Source organism: Lynx rufus, unplaced genomic scaffold, assembly GCF_022079265.1.
Source record: "Lynx rufus isolate CCGP_SWC_20201006 ecotype Redwood Valley unplaced genomic scaffold, mLynRuf1.p SCAF_5, whole genome shotgun sequence".
In the NCBI taxonomy this organism is placed as follows: Eukaryota; Metazoa; Chordata; class Mammalia; order Carnivora; family Felidae; genus Lynx; species Lynx rufus.
Genome location: NW_025814867.1, coordinates 83,446,166 through 83,464,312, shown reverse-complemented (window position 1 = coordinate 83,464,312; position 18,147 = coordinate 83,446,166). Strand labels below are relative to the sequence as shown.

The 18,147-nt window shown below is 43.4% G+C and overlaps 1 protein-coding gene across 1 annotated transcript in view; it reads left to right on the top strand.

The window, feature by feature from the left end:
• Positions 1-10,596: 10,596 nt before the first annotated feature.
• The window catches only part of MB21D2 (Mab-21 domain containing 2), a 112,608-nt gene continuing 105,057 nt past the window's right edge, over positions 10,597-18,147 (top strand). The window contains exon 1 of the mRNA XM_047099977.1: positions 10,597-10,807. Within this exon, the coding sequence (XP_046955933.1) occupies positions 10,597-10,807 (211 nt within the window). The remainder of the gene's footprint in view (positions 10,808-18,147) is intronic.

The following is an 18,147-nucleotide window of genomic DNA, read 5'->3' as shown; positions in this document are numbered from 1 at the left end:
ACTTTATGGAGATATGAAACCAGGCACTTGATGATGTCACTTCCTGGTTTGGGTCTTCAGCTTCCCTTTCACACAGTGGAAGTAGGAGGAACAGAGAAGAAGAGGGACAATTTGCTTCTGCTCAATTCACAGTGGTATGAAACTGAATAAAGACTTGTTTGGGAAGTGTCTGAAATCCTCTAATTCCTATAATTATCTTAATTTTTTAAAACGTTACATTGGCCTCAAAGCCAAGCACATTGTTTTGAGAGCCATAAAACCATCAATTTTGAGAATAAACCCATGTATGCTTAGTTTAGTAGTAGAAAACATGAATTCCTATGTAGGCAAAACGATGATTGAGTTTAAACTAGGGATAGGAAAGGCCAGTAGTGAAATAGGCACAGCCCACGTGTGACTTGCTAGACCAACTGCTCTTCCTGAAAATAAGGGAGGGGCGTGGGGCATGAAAACAAGATGGTGGAGAAAAATTGTAATAAGCGGAATATACAAAGCACACAATTGTGAAATAAAAGAAGTCTTGAATGACTGTTACTTTCTTGTGACCCCTGTAGCTCCCATACATATTTTCTGTCTGCACGCCATTCCCTTGACCATAGCCATTTAATTATAGTACCAAAGGGGGGGAAAAAAAGCAAGACGTATCCTCAGCTGAGTGGTAAAAGCAGTAAGTTCTCAATTTTATGATACAGAAAGCCCCGAGCATCTTGTTTGGGACATTGAGACTTTATATGCATTGAAAGTTAGGGCCTAATAAATTTCTTCCATATATCAAGGAATAAAATGACTTTTTAAAGGATAGTTCAACTGAAACAACAAAGATAAAGCAGAGGGTCCTTTACCAGGCATGGTAAAACTCATTTTTGAAGAGTCAACAGTATCTAGCTTCTGAAAGAAAATGGCATTGACTTGTGTGTGAAGATTTTCTGTGTGACTTTGGAGGAGTCTCTTGATCTCTCTGTTTCATCAGCAAATATTTTAATATCTTGGGTGAGTACTGGAATGAGCACTGAGTAATCACAGACTAAATAAAAGAGGTTTTGATGAATGCTCTATATTTCCAGCCTAACTGAACCACTCAATGTTTCTATATACATCACACATTTTCCTGACTCCACACATTTGCTTATGCCATTTTTTCTACTAGGAATCCGCTCTCCTGTGTTCCTTGTTCTAATTTTACCCATTCTTTAAGGACAAGGTCAGTTGTCTTTTGCATTTTCAGCTTTTCCAGATTTCTTTACCTAGAAGTATCGTTTCTTCTTCCAAACCCTCAAAGACAGCTGTTCTCTATCTCCCTTATGGATTGGTAGAGACTCATATTTTTTTAAAATTTTTTTAACGTTTAGTTTTTGAGAGAGTGAGAGAGAGCAGGAAGGGGCAGAGAGAGAGAGAGAGAGAGACACAGAATCCGAAGCAGACTCCAGGCTCTGAGCTGTCAGCACAGAGCCTGACGTGGGGCTTGAATTCACGAACCGTGAGATCATGACCTGAGCTGAAGTCAGTTGCTTAACTGACTGAGCCACCCAGGCGCCCCTAGACTCATATTTTTACATATTGATTTAAGTAAATGACTTATGCTCTTCCTTTAGAGGGCAGGGACTATACATGATTTATCTTGGAAATTAACATGTGATAAACACTTAATAAATGTTTGCTGGATAGATTGCATCATGGTTAGTTTGTGTTAGTTTCATGTGTCAACTTGGTTAGGCTATAGTACACAGTTATTTAATTTAGTTATATATAATACCTAGTTATTTAATACTAATCTAAGTATTACCGAGAGAGTGTTTTATAGATGTGGTTGACACATGCAGTTGACTTTAAGTAAAGGAGATCACCTTCAATAATGTGGGTGGGCCTTATCGAATCACTGGAAAGTTCATAAAAAAGAGTTTTCCAGAGGAAATCCTGCCTCAAGACTATCAACTCCTGCTTGAGTTTCCAGCCCTACAAACTTGCCCTTTAGAGTTTGGATTTGCCTGCTCTACAGATTTGGGGGCTTGTCAGCCCTTGCAGCTGCATGAGCCTTTTCCTTGAAATATCTCTCCTTATGTATGTATGGGCTATTGGTTCTGTTTCTCCAGAGAACACTGACTGATAGAGATGTCAGGCACAAAATATCCTGCTTATCATTTAAATTAAGTGACTTATTTGACCACAAGCTCTGGGAGGACATGGATTTTTTGCTTTGTTCACCGTTGCATCCCAGTGCCTAGAACCGTGCCTGGCACATGACAGAAGTTCAATAAATATTTGCTGACTAAGTGAAGGAATCAAAAAGACAGCTTTATGGAAAATACCCGCTGGCAGCCATTTACTAGGTTCGAACTTGCCCTCACATGCTTTGGCTCTTGTGCTGATATGCACGGCAGAAACCCATCCCAGTCCGACCACTCTAGGTGCTCCCGTAGGCAGAACACTTCCGTTGTCTGAACGTCATCTTCTTCATCTGTATGATTAAAATTTTTAATCTGGTAGAATGCTTAACTCCCCCTCACCCTTCTTTGCATTTTTTTATTTTGATGCATGGCTATAATATCCCTAATTTTGCATCTGTTTTTTGTCATCACACATACTCGAATATTATTTATTACAGGATGGTTGTAATTTCTTTCCTTACTAATCATGCTTTCAGCAATTACCACCTGAGATTTATAAAGTTGCTCTCTTCCAAAGTACTTAAAAAAAACTTCAGCCTAGATTTCTAGGACCAGACTTCTTCCATAACTGAGTTGTAAGGAAATAAATAGACTCCTTAAGGTTTTTACCAGAACCATGATTCCTTGTCTGCAAGTGCTTTACAAGCCAGCTCTAAAGGCCCATATATACATTCATCCTCACCTAGGCTTCTGAACTTCAAACCTTTGCTTCTAATTTTAGGGCCAGTTTTATTTTATAACCATTTGCAGCCTCTTATAAATACTTCCTGCGGTGCTTTCTTTGGGTATCTTTTGTTTCCTCTCATCCTGTGGGGAAAAGGATTTCTGGAGTCTGAACATACCTGCTGGGCCCTAGCTGGGCCCTAAGAACACAGAGGTCATATGTCTATGCCCCAGGGCCAAGCTGCTCAGTGAATGTCAGCAGCAGATCTTGCTTCCACCCCCCACCAGCAGAGAATAAGTGGCTATTAGCCACAATGTGCCAAGGAGGGGGTCTTAATGCACTTATAGATTCTCCTCTCCTGATCTCAGGCTAATTCTTTCAGAGCTGACTTCCTAAAAACAAAAGATTCTTAGAACGTCCTACCATGGAATGTCAAGCTGTGCAAGAATAGACTGGGGAAAAATAAACAAACAAACAAAATGTACCAAGAAATTGCACCCAGCACAAGATTGCTTTATTTGTCTTTTCATGACAGAGTTACAGTTTCAGAATGTCACGCCTGGATGATACCTTATTCTGTTCATTTACACTTGAGGAAAAGGAGCTTCAGCAAAGAGGAGAGGCTTTTCCACCCATCATGGAACGAACTAATGGGCGAAAGCCAGGCTAGAATCAGTCTCCTGGTTTCCATTCCACTGATTCTATTTAAATGTATTTATTCATAATGCAGATCTATATGCCCCTGCTCCTCCCACAAAAAAACCAAACACACTTTATGAGGCAAATTATAATAAAATACACATACTCATATCCCCAGGGCAGTTTAAATAGACATGAATCATTAGAAATTAAATAGAGGGGGTTGTGGGGTTTTCTTTACTGTCTTTCCTCCTTTTTTATATTTCTATCCTTTTCTTTTTTCTTTTTACTCCTGTTTTCCCACTAGACTATGTAGAAGCACTGGAGAATCTATCTGAGGGTTTCTTTGTTTTGTGTGTGTGTGTGTGTGTGTGTGTGTGTGTGTGTGTTCACGCCCAAAAACTACTAATGGAGAAACCACAATCTGAAGGCGGGGTCCAGGAAGTACACTTACAGTTGTGTGTGATAATGTTGTCAGAGCTGAAGGAGTGTCAGAGTTTTCCTCAGATGCCCTCTCTCTAGGTTTTGCAACTTGGAATTTAAAATGAGCTTTGGACCACAACTCAACCCACCAGGTCTCGGATGAGGGGAAATAACTCCTATTCATGTACTGCACTGGGCATGGGGGAAAAAAGCCAAGTTTTTCCAAATAAGCTTGTTATATAGTGCAGGATTTAGAGAATCATTTTTTTATAAGCTTTAGAAAACAAAACAGGCATCATTGCCATTCCCTGCTCCATTTTATAGGTCTGCTCAGAGAGCCAGCTTCTATCGTTATAAAATAAGTGTGTAAATAAATGTGCTAAAGGAAATACCTTATTTTTCTTCTTTTTCCCTGAGAGCTTTTGGAATGGGGATTTGGGTGTGGGATGCCTGAGAGCTTTTGGAATGGGGATATGGGTGTGGGATGTGGGTGTGATGTCTGTGGCATGTCTATATCATGGGGTGGAAAAAAATAGCCTGCTAGAATAGGACAGTAGGGAAACCAGAAACAATGAAATATGAATATATTTTAAGCCTAGATAAAGCAAAACACAATCCTCAATCTTGGGTCCTTATGTGAAAATGAATATAAAACACCTTGTGTGAAAAGTTCAGAACATAGTTCTGTTGTGCAGTGGGTCCTTGTAGGAAAGGAGTTGCCAGTTATTACTTTAACTGACAAAGACTCATAGAGTCATAGCTTCTCAGAGCTGAAAGGCACCTCAGGGGTCAGGGTCAAAGCTCCTTACCAGCTCGGGAACCTTCTCTATTGTAACCCTGACAAGTGGGTAATGTGATTCTGAACACCTCCCGTGATGCTGAGTGTCCTAATTCATAAGGCAGCATATTCTGTGCAGAGTGGCTCTCCTTGCTGGGAAATGCTTCTGTATCCTGAGCTGAAGCCTGTATTTCTGTAACTACCACCTGTCTCTCTGTGTTCCCCCCTCTATAGCCACCCAGAAAAAACACAAATTATTTTTCCCAGTGATAGCCCTTCATTCAATTATTCACAGAGAAACAAACCAAATATCTCTAGTCTGTACTGACAAGGTATTATGCTTTCCCCTTAGTCCATGTCCCAGTATCCAAGGTCACAGGATACAACACAGCATTGGTGTGGAAGACACGTAGTTGGGCCCTTTGGCAAGTTTAAGGGCTAGAAGGGGATGGAACAGTGTCAAGAGATTGGTAAGGGGGACCCCCTCAGTTTCCTCAGAACAGTTGATGGAGTTAAGGCATTCATAGAAAGAGGATTTCCAGAGCAATTCATCACTTTGCTTTTTCTTGCCTGGTGTATGAGGTCAAGCAGACAGGGTTTCCCCCCAAAGAAGGGAGAACTGAAATGTTTCATTAAATTTTGTTAAGTTATTTTGTCAGAGAATTTATTGAAGAAATGGCCCGTGTTCAGATTTTAAGGTAGAGAGAAGAGGAATCGAAGGTTTTATTTGCCGTGATGGAACTTGAATTGGGCTTTGGGATCAGATTGTGCATATGGAATGCTGGGTAAAGTGTCAGGCTCTCTAAGACAGGAGAGATTGTCGGTGTTTTTCTGGATACTCAGTGGGTTGGGGACAACACAGTCCGTGAGGTTTGATGGAAAGAACCTGAGTTTGGGACTGCAACCAGCCACCTGCCTATTCAGTTCCTCTTTCATTCATCAAACATTTGTTGAACACCTACTAGGTGCCAACCCCAGTGATGGGCACTGGGAATGCATCTGTGATCAAGGTAGACATAGCCACTGCATGTATATAGCACACATTTTTGTGGGGGAGACAAGTTATCAGGCGCTTTAATGGCGTTTGTGAAAAAATAGTGACGGAACCAAAGGCAATGAGCGGCTGCAAAGAGCCCACGTGACCTAGACCTGGGCACGTGCAGGTGGAAGATGTTGGGGAAAAGCCAGTTGCAGGAAATGACTTCTAACTAGAGAGCTGAAGAAAGACAATTACTAGCTGGTGGCCTCACCGAAATCACCCTCTCTCTGAGCCCAAGTTTCTTATCTCTAAAATTGGAATGATAATAACAGTCCTGACTCACCTGCTTTAGTGGAAGGTTGTGAGGATCCATAAACAGATTTTTTGTGATAAGTGCTATGTTGAACTGTAAAGCGCTCTATCATTGTAAGAAATGACAATTGTTAATAACTGTTATCAGATATTGTTATCTCCATTCCTAGCTCCGTTTTCTTTCCACACGTACAGATCTGGCTCCCCTGAGTTCAGCAGGAGCTGCAAGAGAGAATAAAAGGACAGATCTAGGTGCAGAGATTTACACTGCTACAGTTTCTTTATAGCTAGAGTCCCCAGGCCCTCAGGGCTACTGGTCACAGGGTTGAAGGCAAGGGTGGAACAGGGCTGTCTGAACCAGGTGCATGCGTCACACGGGGTGCACTTCACTTGGGGGCTCATCTTGATAGAAAGGACAGACTGGGTCAAATGTTTATCCAGACTGTTCTGGGGACCTCACTAACATTTCCATGGCCCTGGTCTCACCAGAGGTAAAATTACCCCAACTGGGTTGCGTGCCTGTGAAAGCCTTTGTGAGACACCAAGGGAATTCTGCTCAGCTAGTCCTGATGGTGGGGGAAAAGCAGTGGCCAAGCCATTTCAAGCATCAGCAATTCCTGGTTTACTGAGATTTAACTTTTAAGAGCAATAAGTGCATTTTGCCCGAGGGCTAGTCTTTTTGTTTTATTAATTCTGGTCAAATTTCAGGGGATTTTTTTCCATGCCCCCTCTGGTGGCCTGGAGACATAATAAATATTTACTGAATTTGAAGTTAGTTTGAGAGCTAGAAACAGCACTATCTACGTAGGCACCTCCGCTTTCCCCTTCTGTGCCAAGTTGTCTTACCTGCAAAAAGAAATGGAGATGGCAGATGGGATTTTATCCCTTGTCTCTCTACCATCAACATCCCACATGTCTGTGATGCTTGTCTTTCTTTTTCCTGCCTCCATTTTCAAATCCAAGAAGCTTGGGCCAATTCTATTTGTTAGGCTTTTATTGACAATCTAACCACCCTAGAAGGCCAGATCTTGTAGCCTGGGCTGCTATTTAAATCTCCATCAGACCAGAGCAACTTTGTTTAAAATTACATTTTGTTAATCCATCATGTGGATGTGGAGCTTGCTATTTTTAATACATGCTCTGAACAGCCCAGTTATTCATGGCTGAGAGTTTGCCACAGAACTTTAGAGCTGAATTTAAAAACAAACAGCCCAGAGAAGCAATATTCAGGATGCTTCCTTCACAAGCTAATAAAATTTGGGAGTGGGGAAGTAGAGGGGCAAGTTTCACCTCTAGTGGGACAGCAGCTTGGAAAGGCAGTGAGTTTCTTTGCTCTGTTTGATGCTAGGGGAGCAAGTAAAGGAATGACTCTCTTTGGTGCTTGTTTAGATGGCAGACTCCATTGACCTTTCCTGAGTCATTTGTCAAAATTCTGGAAATGGGCACTTTTATTACAGGACTGTGACACTCTGTAATATCTTTTGATAATTATTCTCTCTCTCTTCACTCCCCCCACCCCCATTTCCTTCCTTTCTTTTACACAGGGGGAGAAAAGGCATGAAAATAGAAGTACTGAATTAAATTCTAGCAGAAATATCTGTATTTATAACAATTCTTAAGTGATTGTTGGGAAACCATAGATAGTTTACACTGAGATGTTTAATGGTAGCAAAAACCACCTAAATGTTGACTTCTTGGACTTTGAGGAATGATATTAATTTGTTAATTCATTCATTCACTCATTCCTTCAAACATACTAATTAAGGTCATAACATGGGCCAGGAACTGTATCAAATGCAGTGTTTACAAAGCTGGAGAGACCCAGCATTTGCCCTTGAGGAGCTCATGAGTTTACTAGGGTCCAAAGATTAAAAAGCCTCCCAAGAGACCAATTCAGGAAATTATGGTTCCTGATCCTCTTTCTTATTTTGCCAATTCGACAAGAGATATTTATGCCACCTTATCAGAGTTCTATAAGAGCATATAAAAGATATTTCATTTTCTATTCAGGACATTCTGTAAATATATAGGCTCATTAAAGGTCAATGATTCATAGAGTACGGATCTGGCTCATATAAAGTAGAACAGACAATGTAGAAGAACAGAGAGACCATTTATTGACTCACTCACCCAAAACATCCAAGGCCCAGGGCTAAGGCACAATTAGAGCAATTTCTGCTAACTACCTGTTTTCTCTCGGTGAATAGAAGTATCACAAAAAAAGGTAGAAACAAGAGGAGAGCAAATGCCTTATTTATGCTTTTGGAAATCAACAAAGACAAAGTGTCTTGACTTTTTTTTTTGCCTGAATTGTTTCAAAGTGCTATCATGTAGGTTGGAGGTTATTACTTGCATGGGTGAACTAGGATCTTTCCGATCCATGGAATGACTGTGCCTCAGCCAGCTGTCTTACAGATGCTTACCATTGATCATGAGAGAAGCACTGACAGATGGGAGCAGATCGATTTGTGTTGGAGTTCCAATCACTTGCACAGTGTATACCACGGCCCAGGTAATGGTAATAACCCTCTCAGATGAGAAGTCAGGGCCATATAGCAGACCCGCAAAACCCAGCATCTATTTGGTCAGGTAACTTCTTTAATACTGAGTGGGTGAGAAAGCTTGTTTCAAAGAAAAGGAAACCAAAAGCAAAAATAAAGTAACTGGTTTTGCCAAAGTTCTTCACTCATTTCTTGATTCAATAAACTTTGAGGACCTTTGTACAGGGCTAAATGCTATGGGAAATACGAAGATGATTAACATGTAGTAGCCCTTCTCCTAAAGAATCTCATTGTTTCAAACTTGCACCAACCATGAAAAAGCAAGGACAAAATTGATCAGTGCCACATAAGTTTCCAAAAGGGTGTGAGGGAGATTCTAAGGAGAGAGACTTTGCCACCAGGTTGAGGGGGGAAGGGTTAGGGAAAGCTTTCAGGAAAATGCAGGTATGGAATTGGCTTTGGTGTAAAGTTGGGAAGAGAGTAAGGAGGAGGGAAATTCCAGGGAAATGTCAGTGGCCAGATCTGTGTTTTATAAATATCACTGTGGCAACAATATGGAGAACAGGTTGGAGAAGAGAAAGAATTAAGTTTATAATAACAGTAATAGCAGCTAACATTTAATTAATTGCCTATTATGTCAGGCATTGCACTACGGGCTTGCCCAACTTTATCTCATGTAATCATTAAAACGACTTCTGAGATAGGAATTACCACCTCTATCTTACAGGGAAAGGTATGACAGAACCCATACTAACAAAGAGCTTGTATCATTGGCAGTGAACACTCGTAAGAAAATGAAAAGGGTCCTTCCTATCTGAATCAGGGACTGTGGAACAGAGGAGATGGATTGTAGAGAATTAGGAAGACAACCTGTTTCCAAGAACTAATAGGCCTTTAGAGTGAGTCAAAAACCTCATAAACACTAAAAACCTCTGTGAGATTCTATTCTGCCTGAAGGACTATGACTTACATGGAACCTGCCTTGTGAAGTAAGTTACAATGCCATTGTAAGAGGTCCCTTGTCTTATCACTGTCCACCCAGATTCTGGCACTCTGCCTGGCAAATGGTGGGTGCTCAAATGGTGTACGTTCCTTGAGAGAATGCTCACCTCGTCATTCAACATTCATTGGAACCTTGGGTAATTCATTCTGCCCCTCTTCCCCCACCCACACCAACCATTTAGTTTTTCTATCTTCATATTAGAGCAGACTGTGCCTCATTAACTCATTATATGTTAAGTGGAATAAGGTGTTATCCTGGAAAATTAATTACCTAGGGCAAAGATAGGGATACTGTAGTGGCTAATGGGAGTGTCTATATGGCACGTGGGGGCACTTTTTGGATACGTTTAATTCTATCATGTTTCTCAATCTGTGCAGAAAAGGGCAGAAGATTGGTTTCTTATTTATTCCTTAAGGCAGTTTCCTTCACCACCTAAAGGCATTAGGGATTTTAAGATGGAAATGCTCCCAATGAGATGTCCTCCTTCAGAACACCGCCCTTAAAATCAGACAGAGGAAGACTCCCCCCTCCTTGAATGAGCTTGGCAAGCCCTGCCCCCAAAGGGGGTGGAGGTAGAGAAATAATAGTCCACAACTCGCACGTCTGCTTGAGTACAGATTGGCAAGTGGCATAGGCGCGCAGACCTCTGTCATTTATTTATTTTTCTTTCCACTGGGTGCGCTGTCCCTTTAAATGGGGACGCTGGTGCTGGCTCCGTAACACCGGAGCCGGCAGCTTGTTGATTTCAGAGCTGGTGAATTTCACATTGTTTCCACTTCACTTTCCTCGCTCCGGGGGGAGGCTCGGGTTGGCTGTACGACCACTGTCGCCTCTGCCAGCCGGGGCCAGAGGAGGGCAGGGACCTGCAGCATCGGGGCCGGCGTGGGGCCGCAGGGAAGGGTGTCGGGGCCACACACGCACCCTCGCTGCAGTCAGCTGCTGCCGAAGCCCGGACGCCCGGAGCGCACGGAGCCGGGACCGCCCGCCCAGACGCCCGCCCGCCAGCCCGCCCACGGGCCGGGGCCGCAGCCAGGGAGCCGGCAAGGGGAGGAGGCCCGGGGGGGGGGCGGGGTGGGGGGCGGGGGTGGGTGCTGCCGCCGCCGCCGCGGAGCTGCTACTCGGCGCGTTTTGCATGAAGATGGCGGCTCCCACCGCCAGCAAGGCAGCGTCCCTGGGCTGTAACAACAAGCCAACGTTCCCGGAGCTGGATTTCAGGTCGGGAGCTCGGGTGGAGGAATTGAACAAACTCATCCAAGAATTCACGAAGCACGACCAGCGGGAATACGACGACCAGAGAGCGCTGGAGATTCACACAGCCAAGGATTTCATCTTTTCCATGCTGGGTAAGCAGGAAAAAGGGGGAGGTGTGTGCGCGCGCGTGTGTGTGTGTGTGATGAGAAGAGGGGTAGAGAACCCATTCCCCCTTTCTCGCACTCTCTCTCCTTCTGGCTTTCCTTCCCGGAGCCGGGTGCCTGTGGTAGAACCCATCCCTGTTCCGCTCTTCCCTTCTTTCTCGCCGCAAGCCGAGCTGCCTTCCTTAGTATACTTTGCGCCGGGTCCCCTTCTAACCCCGTTCGCTGGCTCTTTTGTTAATTTCTCACCGGCCAGGGGCTCGTAGGCAGGTGAAGAGTTGGTGGTGAAACCTCGCCCTGTTGGGGGGAAGCCCCTGGAAACCGCGCGGTCCAGGTGAGACCCCGAGGCGCCTTTCGATGAAGGGATTTGGCTCCGGAGGTTCGGACCTGCGCCTTCCGAACGCCGACTCTCGGGTCCTGGCCAGAGCCTGGGGCGCGGAGACCGCGCAGGGCTCTGGCTCCGCGCCCGAGCGACAAGTTGCTTCTCTAGTCTTGCGGCGCGGCGCTGTCATGCCAAGCCCCCGGTGACCAAACTTGTTGGGTGTTCCCTAGTAACCCGCTCGAGTAGGCTGGGCGCCCGGAGTTCCTGCAACTTTGATTTGCAAATCGACTTCCCTTTGAAGCGCTCGGAAGCATTTCCTGTGCTTCTCCGGGGCTCTTGCAGAGGTCGGAATTCCTCACTCCCAGCTCGTAAATGACAAGGCTCTGAGCTCGGACCCCAAGAAGCGCCAGCCCCCCTCCTCTTTGTGTAATTTCCCTGCGCTGGCCCAGAGAGGCGCCCTTAGTTTCGAATCCTGGAGACCTCGGGGGTTAGAATAATGCCGCTACTCCCACCCTCAAGCCGGGCACCTAACAGGTCCCTCAACAGATTTGTCGGATGGTGTGTATAGGGGAATCATGAAGCCGACCTGGAGAGCAAATCCCCCCTCAAGTGTCCTGTCGTTCGAATTATTACTGCTGAGGTACATAGCGTGAGTGTCCGCTGTTGGGGGCTTCCTTCCACGTAGCTTGAAGCCCCACCAGTGCAACCTTGGGGGCATGCAGTACGTGGCCTGGCCGTTAACGTTTCGCAGAACTGGGACTCGAGTGTGGCGCTGCCCTAACACGGGGCTCTGTGCCCTCTACAAATACGTCCTCAGCCAGTTTTCCAGGTCGTGGAAAATTTTATTGAAAAAGGGCTTGAGGAAAACAGCGCTTTTTGCCTTCCTGCTACCATTTACTTGGATGTCAGCTGGCTGGCTGTCGTTGCTGGTGCTATCATGGGGTACCTTCTTCCCTCATTTTCTTGCTCCCAGAGCCCAAGTCCAAGTCGGGGCTAATACAGATTGAACGTGTGGGGGGCTGGTAATAGTAACGCTTTGGGAAGTTGGAGAAAGTCTGTGGAAACTTGGGGCTGGATTTCACCCTTTGCTCCATGCTGCCCAAGCGGATCCTAAATTGTGTAGGAGGTTGAAAAGCTCCCTATTGAGATACTCGACCATTCAACTGTTTAGATGAATTAAATGTATTTCTTTCCTTTTTTTCTTTTTTAAACAACTCCCTAACCTGGTGGGAGTGAGCTTCCAGATCTGAAAACAAGTACAGTGATTGTCAGGAGGGTGGGGATATGCAGAGAAGGCTCAGGGCAGTGATTTCAGCTGCTTAATCATGGCCTTTCTCTTTGACATAAATAATGGAAGTCTGCCATTGTGTTGTTACAGCCCCCGCATCAATTCCGATGTCTCCTGCTCTAGACTGTTTTCTAGAGAAAGGTGCTGGGTCACCATCACTCAGGATAGTCATGGAACAAAAAAATGGGTGGGTGTGGGGAGGGGTAAGTTTAACTATACCCTGCTCATTAGGAGCTTCTCTGCTAACCCCATGGCAGAGACACTGATTTAGCAAAGCCTTCACCCAGATGTGAAGGGTAAATGATTCTGGGGTGCTTCATATATACATGTGTTTAATGTCACCAGAGGCATTGTGTTGACAGGTAAGCTAAATTCCCTTCTATTCCTTTTTATCCAGTTGACCTTGCAAGGGAAGGCTTTCTTGCCCCCCTGGGAATTTGCTATTTCCACCTGCAGGAGAGAAAATTCAGGAGAGTGTCATTTAAGCCTTTTGCCCCTCTGGACACTAGAAGGCAGATGGCCAAATGAGCTTGCCTGTGTGTGGTGCTGCATTCATTTGTGAGTTCCTTGCTTTCCTTTAATGAGGTGCTGGCTGCTCTAGACAAGTGAAGGTTTGGCGACAGCCAGGGTCCCTGTGTGGATTTACTTTTTCTAAAGCGGATTTTCGCTTGGCTTAAAAAACAAAATCTCTTTTTGTGCACTTTGTTTCACTTGCCACACAGCCTTGAGTCTTTCATGAATATGCAAATGAGGTGTCTTAATGACCCTCAGCTTGTTAAGGTGTCACTGGGGTGGCACCAGGCCCTTATTTCTGGTAGGTTTTTTTTTTTTTTTTGGAGGGGGGGGGTGACTCCTCTTGGCTTTGTTCTGCTTCTATCTGAGCTGGCTGTACCTGAGGATTGTCAGCAGTTTAAAAACATTATCCTCTCACACAGAATGAAACAGTAGAGGAATTTGGTGCAAGCCCCTTTAGTGGAGCTGTGGATAACATTACTTCTGGTTTTAGGCAGCTGGGGGAACAGCCTCTCTCTGTCTATAAGATTGTTAGTCTGGACCCTAGCCCCCTTCTCAGGCCCTTTTTGTTCTGTCTAGTTTGGAGGCAACTTTATGCAGAAGAGTATAGTGGTGGTAGGTAGTTGTCATAATCAGTGACCTGTCAGCACCAAGAAAGTCCATTGTCCTATCAAAGCAGTGTTCTTAATAGGCCTTGGGGTTGATCTGAGCCTGTTGGTGGTCATTGTGGTCTCTGTGATCTTCCTGACATTCTGTGTTTGTACAGAGATTCTGATTCCTTTGAGGCAGATGTTGGCTGGAACCATCTAGACTCACTCTTAATTTCTCTACACCTTGGTCTTTTAGGAGAATGATTGCTGTTATTATCTAGTTAATATTTGAGAGCCCAGATTGTGTGAGAGGCTGGCAGTGCATAATAAACACCATTTATCAAAATTCAGGGAAATTGCCAGAGTTCATTAATGTTTTAATAATATTTGGTATTTGCATAATGTCTCTGCCAGCTCTTTTGTTATCTTCATTCCCTGGTGAGGTTGGATGGAGACTGGTTGTGTCCCCATTGAACAGATGCAGAACAGGAGGTATGCAGGACCTATAGAAGCCAGGAAGGAGCCGAGCGGTCACTTACCCTACACTTACCCTACAGTCCAAATGGTAGATACCATGGCATAGTTATTAGAATAGCCCTCATTTACTGATTGCCTTCTCAGGGCCAGGAACTTCGCACAGTGGTAGGAGTAGGTATTGCTTTCCCATTACACAGATGAGGGTATTGAAATTTACTAGGGTTAAGACGCATCTAGGGTCTCATGGCTAATAAATGGTACTGATAATGCTCAAACTCACAACAGCCTGCCTCTAATAAGACATATTCCTCTTCTCTACTGGAGAAACTATTAAGAATAAATGCATTAAGTGCAGAGTACAGGCTTTGTTTACAAAAATTGCTACCTCTTCTTTTAGGATTTTATTTCTGATTTCAGCTATAGTGTTAGGGTGATCCAAGCAGCATCTGAGCTGATTTCTGGAACAGTCTGAGTTCAAGTATTTTATTCCATAATAAAGTCACTTGTTTGAATTTCTGGTTGAGAAAATAATGGCCATTATAATAAAATGTTAAAATCTGTAGTTCTGGTCGTAGTTCTAGTCTGCCTCTTTGCTAGTGGGGTGGTCTTAGATTTTTTGTCTACTAAACATGGGTAACGGTAATGAATCATTTCTGAATTGCGTGTGAATGTGAAGTCACTTTGTAAACTGAAAAGGAATGTATACATTATTTTATTGTTTATTTAAAGACATGGGCATTATTCAAAAATCTAGTGAACTTAACCTGGAATTATTTCTGCAGGTTGGTATTAGAACTAGGGAGCACAGTCAGAGGCAGCCGAGGAGAATATAGGTTCTGGCTATAGAAGGCATGATTAATTCTAACATGCACTGCCATTTTTTAAGTTCATACCATGCTCTGGCCATGGTGCTAACTACTTTGCATAAATCCATTAATTTGTGTTATTTTCTTCCAAAAACTTTGTGAGGATAAATATTATCATGCCTGTGCATTTAACATATACTTGCTGATTGTTATACTGCTTGCCAAACAGGATGCAGGGTCCTGAGGGATAGCATAGTGAGTAGAGACTTTGAGAAATTCCTATGGGCCCTTGGAGACTCCTCCCTCTTCTCCTTTGCCCACTGCCTGGAGGAAAGTGGTTAAGTAGTTTGCTGGCCCTTGTCTCCTTTTAGGTCCATAAATACATTGTAGCCACCTGAGAATCCTACAGTGTAGTGCTTCTGAGTTGCTGCCAGATCTATCATATTTTTAAGTACTTTCTGTGTCTTCAGAGTAGACCCTTTTGAAGCCCCGTCTTTCCAGTGTTTGAATGTCATTTTTCTCCTAATGAATATATCCAGCAGTATTTATTGAGGGAGTTTATTCTGCTGTTGCTTTGCGGGCCCCCAAGTCTTGGTAAGTCCCTTAGAGTTCTGGTCACTAATGTGCTGTATTGGTGTAACAGTCAAGGTTGTATTTGAAGTCTGCTCTGGTGCTGAAAGTATTAGGCATCTAGGTCAGGGAGAGCCCTCCGACCATTTATCTTTGCTGCTCGTTGGGGTTGGTTTCAGTTCTCCCTCTGTGGTTCTGGGCACTGCTGACCTTCATCCTTGACAGAGGAGTCCTAGAACTGTTGATGATTTCTGAGTCTCCCTTGATGCCTTGTTCTGTCTGCTACCTATTGGATTAATGCATCGCTTGTGATTAGACTGGACCCCTTATGTTTACACAGAAATATTGGATTCTTTCTTGTTAAACTGAGAACTTGTTATTGAATATTAGCTCTTTAGACTCTCCTGCAGCTTTTTTTTTTTTTTAAACAATTTGGAATCTCTGGTCCCCTTTCAGACCTATTGAATCAGAATCCCTAGGGATCTCCAAACTGTCTGATCAGCACTCTGACATCCTGTCCTGTGTGAGGCCTGATGCCACTCATTTTCCATCCACCAGAGCTGCCCCTATGCACAATGAACATGATCCCAGTTGACTGGAGGCTAGACCCAGGCTGCTGAGCCTAATGGTGGATATCTCCTGCTAGTTCTTGTAAACGGAGTCCTTTCACTTGGGACAGAGGCAGGGAGGCATGGCGATTGAGATGATTAGGGTGTTCACTCTGCACGAGAGGTTGTGATAGGGCTTTCCATCATTGTATCACTGAATCGCCACCATAACCCTCTGACGTCAAGAACTACAGGGGAAAATTCGGGAACTTCCCAAGTTTACCAACAAGGAAGTGGCATAGCTGGGACTTCACTGGAGTCAGGCTGCTGCAAAACCCTTGCTTTTGACAACGACACTACTCACTCTATGGTCAGGAGTGGGAGGAGACCTGGATGCTGGCCCTGACTCATTCAGTTATTTGCTGTGTGACTTTGGGCAAGTCACTTAGATTCTGAGCCTCAATTTCTGAGTATGTAAGCTGGGGCTAATAATTATAGCTATCTCCTGTGTTCAGGTGCCTTCACTTCTGGATCTGAAAACTTTTGTGCAGGACAAACAAAGGATGTTTCTAAATTCTGGTACCGGCTCTGTTTTGTACCGTGTAGTATGTGTGTTTCCCTGAGTAAGTCTCCTAACCTCTCTGGAACCTCTTTTTGCCCCTTTTCCAATTATATAATATACAAAGAATAAACTAAAATCATTCCTCAATTTGAATCACTATTAATATTTTGACATGCACTTTTTCCCTAGACATGTATGTTTATACACACACTTACACCCACTTATGCTTACATGCACACAGTCTTATATCTTACGGATACATGATTTCTCTGGGTAAATTTATCCATATTCTGTCATCTACCACACTTTTAAAAAAAATTATTTCTTTTTATTTTGAGAGAGATAGCAAATGGAAGAGGGGCAGAGAGAGAGAGAGAGAGAGAGAGAATATCCTACGCATGCTCTGTGCCATCAGCACAGAGTCCGATGCAGGGCTTGAACTCACGAACATGAGATCATGACCTGAGCCAAGGTCAAGAGTCTGCCCTTCACCAACTGAGCCACCCAGGTGCCCTGACCACACTTTAGAAAAAGGAGTTCTAAACTAAAACCTGTGGACAAATGTTCTCCTAGTTTCTTCATTCATCTTTTATTTCAGGAGATTCTGTTTGAGAACTTAAATCACATTCTGTGATTTAATAATTGGGGAAGTTGAACCTTGACATTGTCGACTTGTGAGGATTTTACCTGCCTTTCACCGCCATCTTCTCTCTTTGTGTTTGCATGTTCTGTGTGGTCACAGAATACTACCCATATTTCTCACTTCCTTCCTTTGCCTAGACTGTTTTCTCTATGAGGATTTCTTAATCTAGGTCCATGGAAGTAATAACATAGAGTCTGTGAACTTGAATGGAAAAAATTACATCTTTATTTTTATTAATGTCTAACTGAAATATAGCATTTTCTTCCATTATAAAAGCAGGTAATAGATCTAGTGGTATTAGCAGTACCTCTATTTTTTCCTTTCTTGCTAATGGAAATCAGATATTTTCATTTCATGTTAGAATCCTTGCAGATATCTCAAAAAATTGTTTATCGCTGCTTTGAAATTATTGTGTCTCTTAGACTTGCTGCTAGGTTTTATTTAATGCATTAATAAAGTCACAGGTACTCTATCACAGATTTACTTTTTAAATGTATATTTGTGCTTTAATATTGATTTTCTATAGGGGCACCAGGGTGGCTCAGTCGGTTGAGCATCCAGCTCTTGATTTTGGCTTGGGTCATGATATTTATGACCTCAGGGTCATAAGATTGAGCTCCAGTGTCGAGCTCTACACTGAGCATGGGGCCTGCTTGGGATTCTCTTTCTTCCTCTGCCCCTCCTTTGTACGTGCTCTCTCTTTCTCTCCCTCCCTCTCTTTCCCTCTACCCCTCTCCCCCACTCTTGCTCTCTCTCTCTCTCTCAAAAAAAAAATATATATATGTATATATATTATATATATACATAAATATACATACACAGGGAGAGAGAGAGAGAGAGAGATTTTCTTTAAAGCCCTATGTAATTTTATCATTTTCATCTAAATATACTATTTTTGCAGGTGCCCATAGGCTTCACCAGCTTGTCAAGATAATCTGTTCACAGAGACAGTTAAGAGTTTTAGCTCCTTTTTTTTAAAGTTTATTTACTTATTTTGAGATAGAGAGAGAGC